The sequence below is a fragment of the Oculina patagonica genome, chromosome 14 (assembly GCF_052425735.1).
Source record: "Oculina patagonica isolate OP01 chromosome 14, crgOcupat, whole genome shotgun sequence".
In the NCBI taxonomy this organism is placed as follows: domain Eukaryota; kingdom Metazoa; phylum Cnidaria; class Anthozoa; order Scleractinia; family Oculinidae; genus Oculina; species Oculina patagonica.
Genome location: NC_135771.1, coordinates 8,530,689 through 8,549,640, shown reverse-complemented (window position 1 = coordinate 8,549,640; position 18,952 = coordinate 8,530,689). Strand labels below are relative to the sequence as shown.

The following is an 18,952-nucleotide window of genomic DNA, read 5'->3' as shown; positions in this document are numbered from 1 at the left end:
TTCCGATTGAAAAAGAGGAAACTGATCTGCGATCATCAATCTATAGATTGATGCGGAACGATAGCGGAACGGACAATATTTTTTACTTCTAAAATCTAAGGAACCAGGAGTTAAGGGGTGTATGAGCACATGACCCAAGCAGTAAAACAGTGTCTTTTCTTGGAGCTAAGAAACAAGCTACTATAAAAAATAATACATATTCGAAAGCCTCAGCCTACCCTGTCTCGCTACCGGGGTCGGGACGGGGGAGACTCCAGTATGAAAGGATTGGAATGTCCTTTGTCACGCTTAGGAGTGTAACTTACGTTATGATTTTGGACCGGCACTTGAGGTTTTGAGAAAAGAACGCCGATATTTTAACTGTCAAAGCCTCGTTTAGACCCTTCAGCCGGGAGTCCTCGCTCTTCTTCTCTTGTCTTAAAACTATAAATAGTCTCTTTCTGTGTTCCATCCTTTGCTTGAAAGCACACACACATGCGCTTGCATATATTACCTTTACTGAAAAAAAAAACACATAAGAAAATGCTGTCTTTATCACTACTTGAAGTTGAATATTTGCCTCCGCTATTTGGCCGAATATATGTAAATACTATTTCAAGATCTGTTGAAGTAAAAGTACGATTCTCTGCAGAGCTTCTTAAGCTATCTACAAAAATACTACAAGATGAAGCAGGTTTTTCTGCTAATAATAGTCATTTTCGTCTTCTTCGTCCTTGAATAAATCACCAAAATTGTCTAAACTTGGAATATAGGGTCGCATGGAACCCGTATTTGGCCGAGCGGCAAGGATATACAAGACGAGATTTGACACGAAGTCTTTCCACTTGATGGTGTCACACCGCTGATACAGTGCTTGCTCATAATTTGGTTCAGTTTTCTTGATCCATTCAGTTCCAAGCCAGTCCCAAACAGGGACGTCTTCGTGTGGGCGATTTATTAGCGATAGATACCAGCTTTTATAGACCTGTCGAGAGGACATTTTGCTGATTTCACCTTCTCCTTCTGGGTCGTAAACTTTGAAGAATCCTTTGATTTTGTTAATTTCTTGCTTCGTAAGAAGAGCAACGAGCGTTCTCTGAAGAAAAGAAGGGAATAACCCACTTTGAAATACCAATATATGATATAGAGCGGTTTTCACTTGAGTATCAAAAGTAATTCGTGTTTGATTTGGTTTTGTACTTCTACGTTTAGTGATTGGTTTAAAATACTAGCGCCACTTTCTCAGCCAATCAGAAGTAAAACCAAAATCAATCGTGACTTACTCGCACACATTTTCCCGCGCTGCGTGTCAGCTACATGTGTTTGCTGCGAGTTTTGATTGATTCACTGCACGGATTGGCCAGAATGATTACTTTGGTTTTGGTTTTACGACACTCGAAAATCGCACTATTATAAGTTTTGAAAGCATTTTGTAACAATGCATGCACTAAGAAAACACCAAACAAGGCGAGTTTGCATTTTGATATCACATTGATACAGGAGTGAGATTCCTTTCTTTTCCTCTTAATATTTTCTAAAAGAAATAGAAAACAATTTCTTTGTGTTCACATCGAGTTATCAAAACACCCGTGAAAGTTTGTGACACTTTACACGACAAAAAGTTGTGTAAACACTCGTCAAAAAATACGGCTCATGTTCTTACAGTTTTTCTCGCTCTTCGAAACTCGATACAAACTCGGAAAATGTTTGTTATTTCGTAAATATTACAACAACACTTCTTTACTGACTGTCGTAAGACAAAAAAGCCAAACTCATCACAAATGCCAATCAAAACGTGCTTCAACCAATCAGAGCTCGTATAAAATCGTGCAACCAATGCATAGGAAGAGTAGTAAGCCATGATGGGCCTCTAATCTCCCTCCCTCCCCCTCCCCCCTCCCTCTCCCCCTCCCCCGCACCTTTTTTTAAACAAAAAATATAATAATCACCTTCTTTCTTTCTTTCAATTTTTTTACGCACATCGGTATCATGAACTCCCACCAGTCAATAAATTCCGTGTTACTCCTATCCATGTCATTAAAGGTTCGCTCCTCAATAGACACTCGAAATCCTGGCATTTCCAAACCAAGTAGCTTTTGGTAACAATCTTTCTGGTATTCTAGAAACTCGTCCTTGTTTATAAATGAATCTGAAATGATTTCAAAACAAGAATAAAATGTAATAAAATTATTTCATATGAATTTATATTACACCTGACTGCCTCAATTTTTTCTCAAGGTGTACAAATACTTATTAGCATTTTGATATGGTAGAAGTTACTCCGTTAGTAGGGGTAAATTTGAACCTAAGTGGAAATTACGTGTATATTCTATAGATTAAAATTGACATAATTTCTTTAAGTGGAAGTGTGGATTAATTGCTATACCAACCTTGATTTGTGTCCATTCGATCAAATGTTTCCATAATATCAATCTTTTCTGTGTCATATAAAAGATCGAACAAATTTTCCTGCAAAACGTACAAATGCAATTACTCCTCCGCCGTATTTTTAGTAGTCTGGAAAGTTACTAAAAGTAAGTTCTCTTAAATTATTCAAGCAGTGTGGCTAGACTGTGAACAATGCATGTTCCCTACTGAGAAAGTGAAAAAAACACAACAGACACAAAACGCAGACCCTGTCATTTTGAAATCATCTCTCGTGTTTCTTGAATGGTGATTAGGAAGGGTGGGGCGAAAGCACCGTTACAACTCCCGTTTTTGCTCTCTCATCCCAGCCCCCCTCGTCTTTCCAGACTTGTTGAGTTCATGCGTTTTTGTTTTTGTTTTTTCTCTATGCACATTTCCCCACTGAGAACTTAGAACTTAACCCTGGAATTAGCTAAGAGCAAATGTTTTTGCTCGCCGTCCATATCCAATACTTACGCAGTTGAAACAACTCCAACCAATGTCTGTTGTAGAGAGCTTTACAGTTTCACGTCCTAGGGTTCCTGAAAGATAACCTCGACTCTCCAGGCAGTCAGTGTGATAAACTCGTGGGCAGATACGACAGGGATTTAGAACACTGTCCTCCGTGGAAGAACTGTGACAAATATGGCAGTGATTTTCCCAATGTGGCTGAAAACAAATTTAATATAAGTTAAATACACAAGGATGGATGTGAGTAGAGAGGGGGGAGGAAGAGAGAGAGGAAAGAAGAAAGGAATTAATGAATTAGGGGACTAACGGACCGACTCACTTACTCACTATCTCCCTGACTGACTGACTGACTGACTGACTGACTGACTGACTGACTGACTGACTGACTGACTGACTGACTGACTGACTGACTGACGGACGGACAGACGGACAGACAGACAGACGGACTGGCTGACTGACTGACTGATCATGACTGACTGACTGACTGACTGACTGACTGACTGACTGACTGACTGACTGACTGACTGACAGTCTGTCTGGGACTGACTGACTGACTGACTGACTGACTGACTGACTGACTGACAGACAGACAGACAGACGGACAGACTGGCTGACTAATAAGTTAATGAGAAATAAATCAAAGAAGAATCAACGTCTCATACCAACAGAATACGAAGTATTTTATATTCTCTTGCTCATACTCACTATAAATTCGTCGTTGTATGAGATTTCCTCACTGGACACCTTCCCCTGATGAGCTGCAACTGAGCTTCTTCTAACAAACCTTATCATATCAGCTATTTTCCTAAGCCGCCCAGTTTCTTTTGAAATTGACTGTAAGACTGCCCTATCACGGTTTGCCGATTCACGCAGAGCATTCCACGCCACACTGGTATCGTTAATGGCTACCCGGTCGCCAACATTGACACTGGAAAGAGAAAAGATAAGAAATTAAAAATTTCTCGTCTAGCTATCGATGTTTCATGTTCCTCTTTCGATTTAAAGGAGCTACGTCACGGTGATTTCGCAGATTTTTGGTCTTAACTGTTCTGAAATTAGTGGTAGGCAACTTAACTCCTAGAGCAGTTTTCAATTGAGTGTCGTAAAACCAAAACCAAAGTAATTACTCTGGCCAATCACAAAGGACACAGACAATCGAGTGAACCAATCAAAACTCAAAGCAAATACATGTAGTTGGCACGAAGCGCGGGAAAACGTGCACGAGCGAGTCACAATTGGTTTTGGTTTTACTCCTGATTGGCCGAGAAAGTGGCGCGAAATTTTTAAACCAATCACTTAGCGTAGTGAACGCAAAACCAAAGCAAACGCAAATTACTTTCGACACTCAAGTGAAAACCGCTCTAACAAACATAATCTTTGAACAACTAAAGGAAGATTTAACATTAATTTGCGGATAAAAATCGATCTACGGCTGTAAATAGCGATTTTTGATGACGCACGGAAACAAGTTAGCCTAACTTTTTCAAGTTGCAATCTGGTTCCATCCAAGCCTTTCGCAGCCAAAGATGCTCGTAAATAGTTTCAGTGTTCTAATATAGCAACTTTTGATAAAAGTGTACTATTATTTTTAGGTTTCCTGCGACACAAATATAAATTTTGGCTGTTCAAAAATCTGGTAATATCCGTGACATAGTCCCTTTATTATCGTGGAGGAAGTCTGGTGAACTTAAGAAAGAAATACATAATACCAGGAGCCCATTACCCGAAGCTTCCATACGTACTTTACGCTTGAGTCAAGCCTTTCGGAATCTTTTTTATTTTTAGAAACGCCTTTCCGGCGAAATTATTACTCCTACGGTAGACCGCATGTGGCGCGGCTTGTGCGATGCGACGATGGAACTATAGTTGGAAGGAGGGGAAGATAAGCTCGTGATTTTACTCGTGTTTTCACACCTTAGCAGCCAGCCTTTAATTACTTGTTCAAAATGCGCGCGTTCAAACTGTGCGTGTAAAAGACATCGAGAGTCTTCGGAAATCATCGGAAGCTATCGGAAATATATTCGCAGCTCCTCGTAAAGTCGGAAATTTTGACGCAACTGCAGAGTTCTTTTATGGATTTGACGAAATAATTAATTATAAGTTGCCTTTGCGCGTGCAGTTCGGGCGTGCGCCGATAAAGGAAAGTAGCTGTTAGCTTATTGAGCAGTTAGATAACAATAACAACGAAAGTGATATCGTAAAACGGTCGTAAAACTAAGTATAAAGCTATGTCCAGTATTATCTAAAGTTATATCCAAAACCAGATCCGGTACAAAACCAAATTGGTCTTTTATCCAATCGTGGCTTGGACATAATTCCTGTGAAATAAAACCGTATGCGTATTTCTGTTATTCCTTTCTTACAAAATAAGGCAGGGCCGTACGTAGTGGGGGGGGGGGGAGAATGGGGGGGAGTTGCCTCCGCCAGGGAACTGAAAAACTAAGGAAACTAAAGAAAAAAAGAAAAAAAACTAATCTAAAAAGACCCCAGTTGCTCCCGCCAGGAAAACTTGCCCCAGCAGACAAAAAATCCTAGGTACGCCCCTGTAAGGTTATGCTCTTCAACAAAAACGGCCTAAAAACTGTCAGTCAGACAGTGGTTGGTATAGTTTGGCTATTAACCTCAAAATGTTTGCTGGCAATCAGAACTAAATATACAATCAAATTTTAAACCAGCCAAAAATAATTATTTCAGATGCAGCGTTATCAATTATTCACAGGTGCTGGTTACAGTTTAATAAACCTCCCGGTATGCTGGCTACAGCTAAGTGTATTTATACCATGCCATAGAAAATACAGCCAATCAGAATACAGGAAAGCCGTTGTATATTCGACGGTATTCAACCCAACCTTCCCATCGTGCGCTGCGATTGTATTCTCGACGAAATTTAGTAAGCGTATTTTCTATGGCATGGTATAAAATAGTTATACAACACTTTCTCGTGGTATACTATGGAATATCCCACTTGTCACTTGACTCGTGGGATATTCCATAGTATACCACTCGAAAGCGTTGCATAACTAGTATTTCTTGTTTTCCAGCCCGGGCCAAACGAGGATGAGAGTTGATGAGAGTTGTCTCTCATGAGAGTTTTTGTTAACTCTCATCGACTATCATCAACTCGGGCCAAACGAGAACGAGAGTCAGTCAAACTCACATCGACTCTCACGAAAAATATGAGCACGTTCAAAGTCGATGAGAACGCATGAGAGTCGATAAGAGTGCATGAGAGTTCCATGCCAAACGGGAGCGAGAGTTTGAACTCTCATTAACTCTCATCCTCTGTCCCAGGCTTTACACTAAAACAAAAACAGTTTTTGGCATTCAGCGACAACAACAATCTTGGCAACGCGCAATAATAAATGCATTTATTCAGAAATAAGATTAAGTAAAGCCCTACCGTGTTAAGCCTACATCACCGCATTACTTAACTTATTTGCTCCTATGAAATTAAGAGATTTATAAAATTACTTATATGGTAAACAACGGCTATTAGATATTATTTATTATAAAGAACCAAATATGAATAGTCGTAAAACGGGCATCAGATTTGAGATGTACCAGCGATGTTAAGTTGTTTTCAAACTATACCAGATACTACTGTTACAGCCAGCTAAGTATCAAAACCATTTTAGTTAGATTACCTGCGCACAAACTTAAGAACTTCTTTTCTGAATCGTCAGCGCCTTCTTGCGATTCATCAACAGTGGCAAGTTTTCCGCTACCAAAAACGTCTTTCTTCCTTCGAAACTTCCACGCAAGTATTTCTTCTATTTGTTCTGCTGTTGTTTTTCTTTGCGATTCTTTTCTTCTTGCCTTGAAAACGCCAGCGGCTCGGACCGTGGCGAGCATTTGGTTAGGGTTTATTTCGGCTTCCTCTCGTCGCCCAGCACGTACAATATTTCCCATGTTAACTTCAAAACTGTTCGTATTTGCATTTGTACTTTTAACATGCAAGCGTTAATTAGCGAGTAACAAAAGCAGTCTATTTGACGCAACAATGGAAGTGATTAACTATAATTGTGAAACTAATTAGTCTTCCACTCAAAAGTACTCGAACTTCTCGAGCTGGTAAACAATAAGCGACGGAATAAAACGAGTAATGATTTTAGTCTTTTAAGTGTTTATATATTTTATAATTTATTTTATTTATTTTAAGTGTCCCCTATTAGTAGAGGTTTTATTCTTCTGACACTAAGATTCATTCCAGTGGCGGATCCAGCTAGACCTTCAGAACAGTTTCAGATGAGGGGGGGGGGGGGGGTTGGGCAATCATCCAGACCCTGGAATAAGATGAGGGGGGCGCTCTCAAAAATACTTTTTCTCGTCCCAACGGGCTTCTAGATCATTCAATAATTATTTTCATTCAATAATTTTTTCCATCATTGAAATGGGGGGGGGGGGGGGGTGCTCTCAACTTTTCACTGGGAGGGGATAAAAAAAAAGATAAAAATTTCTGGACCGAATTTTGAAGGTCGAAACAGCTCCTGCAGTTTTCAATAATTAAGGAAAAACCAATCGGAAAAGCCGTCGGAAAGAATAGCTAATATTGTTTCAAGGTCTATCCAAAAAGCGGAGAAGACCCTAGGGACGGTCAGCGGATATGTTCTAGTTACCAGTCTTTCGTGAGTCGATTACACAAAATGGCGGACGAGAAAGCAGCTAAGGCTTCGAAAAAGGCCCAGGAACTTGACAAGGAAATTGATGAGTTCATTGAATCTGTTAAAAAGAAATCACATGGGAAAAAGCGTGAAATTGAATTCAAAGAGGAAAATTGGGAAGAGGTAAAGTAATTAGCGTGCAAAGATGGCAAACACGTCAACACGTGTAAGCCAAGTGTGATCGTGGGGGTAAAAACCTGTGAAATTTTTCTTTGTTTTGGAGCAATTGTTTTCCTGCTCTATATTGTTTCGAGGTTCTTTGTTGTCTTGGTCGTTCTTTGTTTTTCGTGGCTGCTGAGTTTCACAGGTTCTTACCAAGGATGAGCCGATTGTGGCACTCCTTATAAGTCTCAAGTCTCATGATTGTTTATTTTGTATTGAATTAATTTAATTTATAACAGCTTATTGTTGAAACTTCTAAACTTCCTTAAGTGGACACCTTTGGAATCAGGATATGTTTACTCTAAGAAGAGGTTGTTCCGCTTATGAGAGTTTTAAAAATCAGTGCTTGTAAGTGGCCAAAGGGTTAATGCTCTCATAAAAACATTTCAGCTCTTATTTTAAAACTCTCATAAGTGGAGCAACCTCTTCTTAGAGCAAACATATCCTGATTCCAGCTGTATCTTAAAGTTGGTTTAACTGCAAGACGTAACAAAATAATGAATCCAAACCTTTTCCGATTTCCCTTGAAGGTTTGAGTAATCGAGATTAAACTGTAGTTTTATTGATTTGATTCTGCTAGGGTGGCCGTCACATGCCTCTTGCCTAAATAATGCCTTATAAAAGCAGCCCTTGTGCAGTGGTCTCTATTTCTTTTGTAGGAATTTGAAAAGGTACCTGCTTTTATGACAAAAGCCCCGACACAAGAGGAAATAGACAATAACCCTGCCTTAGCAGCCCTTCAAGCTATTAAATATGAGGATGAAGACCCTGTAGGTAAGTGCAAAACACGTTTAAATATCCTTAGAGCCTGCCCCAATTTCTCAGTGTGGCTAGCTAGAAGTTGCTCAGAATGTAAGTTACTCAAAGGGGAAAAACATAATTTGTCAAACAACTTGTGGAAAACATTACTCAGGATCTGGACCCTGAATCAAGTTCACCACCCTAAGTGTCAGTTAAGAGTATGATATTAAAGATGATTTCCAGTCCGTACTGCGCAGACTCAGGGTTTGTTTTCATTTTTGTTTTGAATTCGTTAAAACGTTACACTTCGGTGATAGCGTACATGAAGTTTTTTAGTTCGCCATTACAGATCGTTTCGTTCAAGAATTCACGATGAGCTAAAACGTCGGTTTGAAATACCGTCGAGCTTCTTTTACTCGTTATTATTGTTTTGCAAGGATATCTGGCGTTAATAATGAAGAAAAAGGTAAGTTTTGTCCCGGAATTTTTGTTTTTGCTAGTAAAAATTCTTTTGTTTGTGAGACTCACAAACATTGCAGGCGGAGATTGCGCAGTACGGACTGGAAATCATCTTTAAGGCCGAGACACACTAGGTGACAAAATGCTGCAACATGTCAGGGGGACAAGTCGCTGCAAAATGACACTGTGTGACCTGGTGCATTTTTGTGAAAATCTTTGTTGCTGTGACAGAAGTTTGTCGCTGCGACTAGTCGCACAAATTCAAACTGGGTTGAATTCATGGGTCTGATCACAGGGACAAAATGAGCAAAAAGCAGCATTGCTCCAATTTCTGAGAATTATGGGTAGAAGGTTGCTCAGAATGCAAAAATTAATGTTACTTTAGGGAAAATTACTTGTGGAAAGCATTATTTTAATTTAGGATCTGGACCCTGAGTCCAGTTAACATTTTTTTGGCAAGAGTGCCACTAGACAATCATTTTGGTCAAGTTTTATTGTTTTTATTTTGCACACCTTAATGTGATATTTATTTTGCTGATGAGTGCTATATAACATACTCAACAATAAGTGGGCATTACTGGGGTCAAACAGCTGCATTAAAAGACTTTTTTTTCTTTTTTTCAGCAAGAGCAGAAGCACATAAAGAAGATGGTAATTATGAATACAACAGAAAAAAATTCAAGGAAGCTATTGCAGCCTACACAGAAGGGATCAAAGTCAAGTGTGATAACGCTGGTCTAAATGCCATTCTCTACACAAACAGAGCGACAGCACAGTTGTGTTTGGGTAAGTCATTTAAAGCAAATTTGGTCATGGGCCAAGTTGTCAATACAGCCACAGCTTATGTGGGTACTCTCCCCCCTACCCCCCCCCCCCCACCTTCCTTCAGATTAACCTGCGATCAGGCTTTCTTTTTTTTGCGGCGGAGGGAAGGAGAAAAAAAAGGAAAGCCGCCTCGTCGCCCCCCTAATTAAAATATCTGTCAACGTCGTCGAGAATGTTGGCGATGCCATCAGATAAGCGTGTTTAGCGCCTTCAAATTATATTTTTACTCTCACAAACATGTGTTTGAATAACCCTTTTTTAACAAGCTGATCGGATGGTTTTTAAAATTTGTTTTCTGCAAAGGCTGATTTTGTGTAAGGCTCAGGTCAGACATTTCAAGGTGTCGTAGTTTTCGTCACTGGCACGATCATCTGGCGTCTTTGGTGGTGTGATGCAATAATCTTCGACACCATTGGTGATAGATCACTTGAATCTTGCCAAATCCCGTCGGAAGCACCGCCAAAACATCTTTTCTTTCACAAACTATTCGTCGAATACACTCCCTTTGTTTCGTCTTTAAATGTTTTGTGAACAAAACTCTTGAGAGATTTTCTAAAAGCTAGAAGAACTCGCTTTCTACTTCATTCCGCTCAACACCCGCCATGATAACAATCATCTACGTGCAATATTTTTGAACCGGAAATTAGACTTGAACTCAATTTGCCAATCAGAATAGAGTTCTAATGTTGCCTTTTGTTTTCTGACCAATCAGAAAAAAGTCCAGATTCTGGACTTTTTACAGACGACTCGACAAGTAATTGTATCAGGCGTTCATTTTTCCGTTGACCCCTCCGCCGCGAGAAAAATAACACCTGATGGCAGGTTACCTTCAGATGGGATGCTACAACACCTGTAGTACATTGCTGGTTCCCCCAATCTTTTCCATTATTTACTGCAAGGTTTGTTCCAAAATTTGTCAGTAGCCTTTTGTACACCTTGGCGGGGAAGAGCCAGGCCTCAAATGACCTCCAGATTTCAAGTGCAAGGAGCTGACTATTTTAACTTATGCACACAAAGGCCATACAATTAACAAGGAAAGCATTAAACTTAAAATTCCTTTATTTGTACCTACATGTACATTATTGTGATATTTGTTTATTCCCAACAACTGAATATTCCCCTGTGCAAAACCACTGCTGGCCAGAAGTCATTTTATTACAGAATAGTAAAGCTATGGAACTCTTTAGACAAAGACTTAAAACTGTGCAAGAGTCATACAATTTTTAAGAAAACTCTGAAGACAATTGAAAGCTTCTCAGCGAGTTTTTAAATTAATTTTTTTTTCTTATTTCTTGCATTTTTCTTTCTATTTCTTTTTATTTTTTATAATACATAACTAGGGTACACATTTTAAATTTTACATTTTTATTCAACTTCATGTATTGTTCACTGAAAAACCTCTTTAGGAGTGTTCAATAAAATTTTATCTTATCTTATCTTATCTTCGTGTTTGTTGTTGTTGTTTTGAATGGCTTAATGATGTACATTTCTTAAATATGATACCAACCACATCAGTGTCAAACTAGTTAACTCAATTATGCAATGTATTTTTTTAACAAAATCGATTAATCTTACAGTTAAACCTTTCCTCATAGACACCTCTATAATACAGACACGTCCCTAAGTAACAAAAAGTAATAAACTCTACCTCTGTAATATGGACATCTCCATAATACGGAAACTTCCCTGTCCCTTTGTTGTCTGTATTAGAGAGGTATGCTGTATTCTGGAAGCATCACTACTGGTAGTCTAGGGATCAGTATATACAGGATACAATTATATGGCAACTCAGGGTAAAATGGAATTTCTTTTTGTTTTGCTTTGGACAGGAAACAATCGGAGTGCACTGAATGATGCAACAGCTGCGAAAAAGTTGCAACCAACTTACATGAAGGCTATTTTAAGAGGTCAGCCTGTCAGTTACAATTAAAATGTGTTTTTTTTAAGTAAAGAAAAAAAAATTAACTGAAACCTAAGTATAGTTGAGTAGACAAGCAAAAACAGAAAAAAATTAAACAACCTGTTCACCAGTGCCGTAGCAAGGGGAGGGGCCGGGGGGGGCTCGTGCCCCCCCCCCCAGTTTTCTTTCCCAAAAAGTAAAAACAGACCTGTATAAAATGTTGAAAACAAAATTTTATCTCCCGAGAGGTTTGAAACAATAACATTTGTACTTTTTTTCATTTTTTAACGTACGTACAGGTAGGGTGATGCACAACAATATTAAACAGCCAAAAACTAAAACAAACCAGAAATCGTGACTCTGAAAGGTGAAACATTTACTGGTTTCACGATACAGAGACAGTCGGCTTTCTATTTTGTAATAGCCGATTCCCTCTATAACGCGCCTGCAGGGAATCACGGTAGTTGTATTCATCAAACCATGCGCGAGACTCAGCAACGTGCATCGTTGCTGAGTCTCGCGCATAGCTTGATGAATACAACTACCGTGATTCCCTGCAGGCGCGCGCTATAGAGGGAATCGGGTATTGACGTTGCAAGTATTATACTCTCTTAGCATTTCCAAGGCTCTAGATTTCAAAATTTTCTGGGGCAGGGCCCCCCCACTTATTTTACCCTTGCTACGGCACTGTTCACACTACGCTAATGTCAATGTGATTCAAAACCAGTGCAGGTACAAAAAAGTTGTACATATGGCTTAAAAATGTACATGAAAAACTCCTGCCAACAGTTCACACAAAAACGTACTTTCTGAATACAGATGGGGGAACAAGTACTTTGTATCAATCTTGTTTAATGTTGTGATGACAAAATAGATTGCTTGAGAGGTCTACACTATGAAACAAGTTTATTACATGCATGTTCCTTTTTTGAATATAGGTGCGAGTGCTTGTGTGGAACTTCAAAAATATGAAGAAGCCGTAAGATGGTGTGATGATGGATTAACAGTATCCTTGATGTAAACATTCTTCCTTGACCAAAGCTTTTCAAATTATCTGTCAGGATCCCAGGGAGAGGGGGGGGGTGGGGGTACTGGCTCCGCCATGAGGTCCAAACCTTTACCCTTTCATATACCATTTTTGACAGAAAAGGTAACCCTTTTGTATACCTCTGATGGAAAATTGCACCCCTTTTATGTACCTATAGAAGGAATACTGCATCTTTTTTATAATTTTTCACTTGAATAGCTCCTAAAGAACCGTATAATCTCGATTAAACGCCGGGCCCCGAATAAACGCTGGGTCTCCACGCTGTATTTGAAAATAAACCCCTTAAACATTTATTCAAGGTTTAATATACTTTAGAAATAAAGTTTACATATATGGCTGTCAAAAAAGTGAATCAAAATCATTTCTTAGAAACATAGGGCTTGAATAAACTGCTGGAATCAAATAAACGCCGGCTTTACCGGGCCAAGTTTGAAATAAACGCCGGGGGCGTTTAATCGAGAAAATACGGTACTTAAATGAAGCGAACGTTCGGTGGGTCTGTTCGAGATATTTTAAAAGGCTCTTTTAAATACCTAAATAACAAATTTCCCTACCCTTTTGTATACTTCAACTCGTGAAATCTCTTTTATTTGCCTACAGCCTGTTAAACATCATTCCTGGATTACAGTCGTATATTTACTTAATGAACTATGAAATTATAAAGCTGAAGCCATTTAAAAATGTGGATGATTTTCTCAATTTACTGTTTGAAAAGTTACCAATTTTATATATGTCAGTTAAATTTTTTGACTATAAAAAGATTGAAAGACAAAACAAGAGGTTGTTGGAAATTAGAAACAAGTCTCTTGCTGAACAGAAAAGAGTGTTGAGAGATCAAAGGAAAGCCATGTTGAAGGAAAAGAAAGAAAAATCTGAAGCAGAGGCTTTGCTATCAGCGGTGAAGGTATGTCAGTGGCATATTGTCACAAAGAAAAATTAACTTAAAATTATTGTTTTTAATGTAAGTAAGAGATTCTGTATTCTCTGTTTATTGCTGCTAAAGAACAAATTTAATTTTCAAAGTAACCTTTTTTTGTAATGATGATCTATCATTATTTTAAATTTTCCAGAAAATATCCATACCCCTCCCATGGAAGGTTTTGGATTGAATCCCCCACCCCTCTGGAAATTCTAGTTAAGCCCCATACTTCTTTCCATTTCACAATTTGACTTTTTTGACCACCCCCCCCCCCCCCAGAATTTCCAATGACCTTCCATGGGGGACACCGCGGCAGAACGTCTACGCATGCGCTGAATTTAGCACTTCCGGTCGCCTTTGCAGTCACTCAACGGGCTTCACTCGTCGACACTCGTCACGCTTTCCGTTCAAGGTCAATCATTGCCTACGTTAAGTTGTTTTGCTTCGTGAATTGCGGTGTTTTAATCTGCTGTCGTCGTGGATTACATTCAAGCTAAATATGACCGAAACAATACTCGATAGATTTAGAAAAGGTAAGTCGCGGATTCACTAAGGTTTTGATTCTGAATTTGAGCAGTAGATGAGCTTTAATAAGCTTAAATTTAAGCTTATCTTTCACACAAGGCGGGAAGGCGGAGTTTTACTTGCCAGTTTCACCTCATCGATTAACCTTGACTAAATTCATAGTTTTGATTATTTTCAGTTCTACATTTATTTAACCTAAAACTTCAGGCCTTAATATCTTTTTGGAAATGAGAGTACGCAGTTGCTTCGTGTTTGTTTTTTGTTCAAAGGTATAAAAACTCAGTTTGATTACACCTGGCAGTGAGTTCCGATTTTTAACTATTCGGTTTTCACTTTTTGGTTTAAAGCAAGTTGTAAAACAAGTCTATGATTCTGCTTTTCCTTTCAGATTGAAGAGAGAGAACCGGTACGATAGTCTGAAAGTTTAAATTGGTAAATTGAACGCCATGTGCGAATCTGCAAGTTTCGTGTTCGCGCGTGAGGCAGCCACACGGACTGGAAATGTAGAAAAACATCCGCCAAGTAGACGAATATTCGACCTTGTGAGGAGGATTAAGAAATCAAATTGCCTTTGTCTTGAATTAAAACACTTTATTAACTTGTTTAGCTTCTCGGCTAACAGCTTTCAATCCAGCAAAAACTCCAGGTACTGTACGGGAGTATCGATCGAAGACTCAATTCATTCTTGTTGAACCAAGCAAACACTGAGCAAATGTTGTTTTCTTTCTTGTTTTGTGACTTTTTTCTCAGTGAAGGCAAGATTCATCTAACTCGCCTAAACCTGAAAGTTCAGTGGTTCTTTATTTTGGTTTATGTAGTTTTTCTTTCTCATGTTGCACTTTAATTTGCGAGCAATTTAAAGCGGGAAAAGTAATAGAAACCATGAAAACGAATTGCCGCTGTCGACTGTCGAGCGCTAGCGACCTGCAAACTTCAAGCATCATTTTCAATGTTGGTGCAAGCAGGAAACCCCATGGTGCAAAAGTATGAAGCTACAAAAATAAATAAACTTTTGAAAGAGACCATCCTTTTCCTTAAGTTTCTTTGCTATTTCTTAAGTTTTGTGTTTAAACTTCGCGCGACGGGAATTTGTATTTACGCGACTGGATTACATAGTCAACCGGAAATACAAAACTGACCGGATGTTAATTTCCCACCCATGTGCAGTGCGTTCTGCCGCGGTGTCTCCATGGGGTGGGTATGGATATTTTCTGGAACTGCACAGTAGGCTTAATATTGGGGGGAGGGGGGGGGAGGGGGCTTTTATAAAAAAATGAAAAACAACTCCAGACAGCGGTTGTTGTAGAGTTGAGTGCTTTAAGAGGGGAAAGGGGGTTAGAGCTTTACTGTAACAATGAGAACCACTGTAGTTTGTAAAATTGCATTACATTTTAGACTTTTTTCTTGTCCTTTTAGGCTCGAGGTGTCAAATTAGAGAAGGACGCTGACCTCTTAGGACCCATATCTGATGGTGGTCTGGATATCAAGATTTATATGGACAGTTCTGGTGTTATCTACTGGCCAGTCGTGTTCGTTTACCCAGAGTTCGAAGAAACAGATTTAATATCTTCATTTAATGAGAATGACAGGTACTCAGAGAATGCTGCAGTTGCTTGAAACAATCTTTTGTCTTGTTTGGTATAAGTTAGTGTCTCTCATTAATATTGTTTGAAGTTTCAAATCCAAATTATGTGAAGATGTTGTGCTTGTGGACGTTTAGAGTCTAACCCACCGTGCTTAATTTCAATAAGGTGTACCCTATTTGCTGGAATAAGCGCTGGGACACATATTAAATTTTTCGCTTAAATTTTTCAAGGGGAACGCTTAACGGTATTTGAGGGCGGCACTTATTTAAAATTTGGATGCCACAAAGAATCTAATCTTTTACAGTAATTAAAAAAAGCGTCTTTTGAATGTCAGTATTCCTCTCTTGCTAAAGAGAAAAGTGGTGCAAGCTGTCCTGGCAATGTTTGTGGTCTTCACAACATTTACAGAACTATACATTGTAAGAATGTTGGATTAAGAAAAACTAATGGGCAAACTGCAAAACATTGCTTTTGATGAAAAAGAAATGTCCAAGTTTGTTATAGAGTTGCCTTGTAGTTCTGTTTTTAGTTTAACGGACTTCCTCAAATAAGCGCCGCAAAGGGGCTGCAGTGCTTATTCGGGGAAGGTATTATTAAATTTTTTATCCCAAATGCGGCGCTTATTCGAGGGCGGCGCTTATTCGGGTAAATAGGGTAATTAAAATGGGTACTGGTGAATTGTTGGACCAATGTGACCTAAAGGCCCGGGGTAACCCATGATGAATTACTTTGAGCACCCCATCTAGAGGTTGTAGGTGGGAGTTACAGTGCCTAATGGTTAGCACGCTAGACACCAGATCAAGTGGTCTGGGAACAAGCCCTGGCTGTGGCCTTTGCATTGTGTTCTTTGGCAAGACACATTACTTTCATAGTGCCTTTCCTTGCCCAAGTTTATAAAATGGGTACCGATGAATTTAATGCCGGGGGTAACCCTGCAATGGACTAGCAACCCATCCAGGGAGAAGTATAAGTTAATACTTCAGGTCACTTAATGCTCTGGAAACCAGTATAAGCTAAGGCCAGATGAGCCACTTGGCCTAAACCAATACGTAACCTTACCTAGTAGTTTATGTAATGTAGCGGTATCAAAATAATTATGATTTTAAAATCTTTCATAGGATCTCCGATCACCTGTTCGCAATGTTTGAAGATGAATCCCCCTCCTGGGATGCAGAAAGAAAATACAGACTAGCAAATATTGAGGTAACTGATCATGACTGTGGAACACGCATAGTTTGAGACATGAACATAACGAAAAGTACTTGAAAAGTGTGGTCACATGTGCTGCATCTTTTATTTTCTGGTTTGCTTTCTTTGCCTGTATTTGCAATGGGGCAGCCCTTCAATATACAAACAATGTGTTTCAAAAGCCCCCTTTGAGAACAATTATTTTAATTAAAATGGGTGTGGAAAACCTGGGGGGTAAGACGTGCCAAAACCCCAAGATTCCCCATGGCCATTTTTCCACTTGTGCTGTTATTCGCTTCAGGCTTGATGGACTACTCGCATTCTGGTCCTATCAATCAATCAATCAATAAAATTTATTTACCCTCGGAGCTGACGGGGGCTGGCTAGGCCCCTAGCAAAACATATGCTAATATGCCGAGAAAATAAATTACAAATGTAAAAATATATACAGAACGAAAAATTCGTTAATAAATAAGTATTAAATTAAATTAAAATTAAAAAGGGACTATCTAGCTGCGCACAGCTTTGTCTCAACGTCCAACAGAAGTACTGATTCCCAGTCCGAGAGGCCTGAGAGCAAACGTCTGGCAATCGATGTTTCCTTTGCAGCAAATATTCTCACTGACTCACTCCACTGTGGTTGCCTCGGTAGCTCAGTGGTTAGAGCACCTTCCATGAGATCAGGGTGCGGTGGGATCGAATCCCGCTCAGGGCATTGGATTTTGTCCAGCATTTGTTCTGTTTATACAGATAGGCATATCAGAGTTCACCTCTCTGATGATGAACCTTTCTAATTTTACACCCTAAGTTTCTTTTTATTAATATTTTCCTTGTATATGTCTCATTATTCCTTCTAGGTTTATTTTGAGGACTCTACTGGTGAAAAGCTATGTCTAGTGAAACCCAACACTTGTCTTAAGGATGTTCTTTCAGACTCTAGGTAAGTGGTTACTTATAAGGTTTAATATCAGACTGACTAGTACACAGTCGGGAACAAGTAGTGTGATCATGAAGATGTGTACTGAGTCGGGGGGAGGGGGCAGAAGCGTCTGATTGAACAAACAGCGTTTGTCGTGGCATTATAATCGTTTAGTGAGAAAAAGGAAATGCATGAAATGCCACCTAGGGCCAAAACCCCGGGGACGTTGGGAGGGAAGGTTACTCCCTTATATCTGTTCTATTAGTTGTATACGTGTGAGCGACTCCAAAGGGTACGGTTTTCGAGCCGTTTTGGTATGAAGTGGGGTGTAGATTTTGACCTTTTTGGTCTTAAATAGGGTAGTCAGAATTAGGTACAATTTTTGGAAGAGACTATTTTTTACTATTGTTTGACGCCCTTGCGAAATCTTTATGCAAACCAGGCAGTTCCTGGGTACAGTCTTGCCTGAAATAGGTTAGCGATTTTGGGGCGAGCTCTGAAAAGGGTTGGAAAGATCGCATAGTCGTTTTGTGCAATTGAGTAAGGGTTACAAAAAGCGCGCCGCACACCCCTACCCAAATTTTCGGCGAGCACCCCAAACCCGGGAGGGGACCAAAATGACTGTCTGGAAATCGAGATTCAACTGCTCATGAACTTTTCCTAAGAGAAATTGCCTTCGAAATGGTATCGTTAAATTGGTCGCCGCTGAATTTGTTTTCTCTTTTTATTCAGGTTGCTGGTAAGACAGAGAACACCTTCATTTATTATCCTGAGTAAAGAATCTCCATTCCGGACAACTTTCCTTCAGCGATATCAAGTTGAGCGATAACATACATGAATGACTGCAGTGCATTAAGCGGAGCTCTGCCTCAGGAATGACCAAGCTGGTCTTCGTCGGATCCTCGTGAAAAACCCGAAGAGTTAACGATTCTCCTTGTCCTATCAAAAAATTAGCGCGAACACTGACGAGCACTCCGAAATTTATCCCGCGTCGGTTCGACACCATGTACGTACGTCACCATGTTGCCAAACAACGGCCACGCCGTGGACCGCGGGCTCGGTTAATTCTTGGAGACGCGACATGTTCCAAGCACTTAGATTCTGCGACGAGCAATGGAAAGTCAAACAGAAAGAAAAAAACCCCTCTGTGTTTCAATTTTCGC

General features: G+C 39.5%; 1 protein-coding gene and 1 pseudogene across 2 annotated transcripts; one reads left to right on the top strand and one right to left on the bottom strand.

Annotated features, from left to right (window-relative positions):
* Nucleotides 1-480: 480 nt before the first annotated feature.
* Nucleotides 481-6,813, bottom strand: LOC144638192 (PHD finger protein 24-like; annotated as a pseudogene). The gene is made up of 6 exons (XR_013567894.1): nucleotides 6,501-6,813; nucleotides 3,562-3,784; nucleotides 2,863-3,054; nucleotides 2,370-2,448; nucleotides 1,929-2,128; nucleotides 481-1,075 (listed from the first exon to the last, which is right to left on the bottom strand). The product of XR_013567894.1 is annotated as a PHD finger protein 24-like (transcript).
* Nucleotides 6,814-7,479: 666 nt separating this feature from the next.
* LOC144637828 (tetratricopeptide repeat protein 4-like) lies at nucleotides 7,480-18,952 on the top strand. The gene is made up of 10 exons (XM_078496908.1): nucleotides 7,480-7,640; nucleotides 8,339-8,453; nucleotides 9,504-9,665; nucleotides 11,534-11,611; nucleotides 12,543-12,610; nucleotides 13,413-13,556; nucleotides 15,513-15,685; nucleotides 16,801-16,885; nucleotides 17,728-17,810; nucleotides 18,522-18,952. Exons 1-10 carry the CDS (start codon nucleotides 7,500-7,502, stop codon nucleotides 18,616-18,618), a joined length of 1,146 nt encoding a protein of 381 aa, XP_078353034.1. The 5' UTR covers nucleotides 7,480-7,499; the 3' UTR covers nucleotides 18,619-18,952.

Excerpts from the sequence above, each read along its gene's own strand:
- LOC144637828 (XM_078496908.1), top strand. The coding sequence starts at position 7,500 with ATGGCGGACGAGAAAGCAGCTAAGGCTTCGAAAAAGGCCCAGGAACTT. Across the intron at positions 7,641-8,338 it reads AAGAGGAAAATTGGGAAGAG|GAATTTGAAAAGGTACCTGC; the intron begins GTAAAGTAATTA and ends TTTCTTTTGTAG. Across the intron at positions 8,454-9,503 it reads TGAGGATGAAGACCCTGTAG|CAAGAGCAGAAGCACATAAA; the intron begins GTAAGTGCAAAA and ends TCTTTTTTTCAG.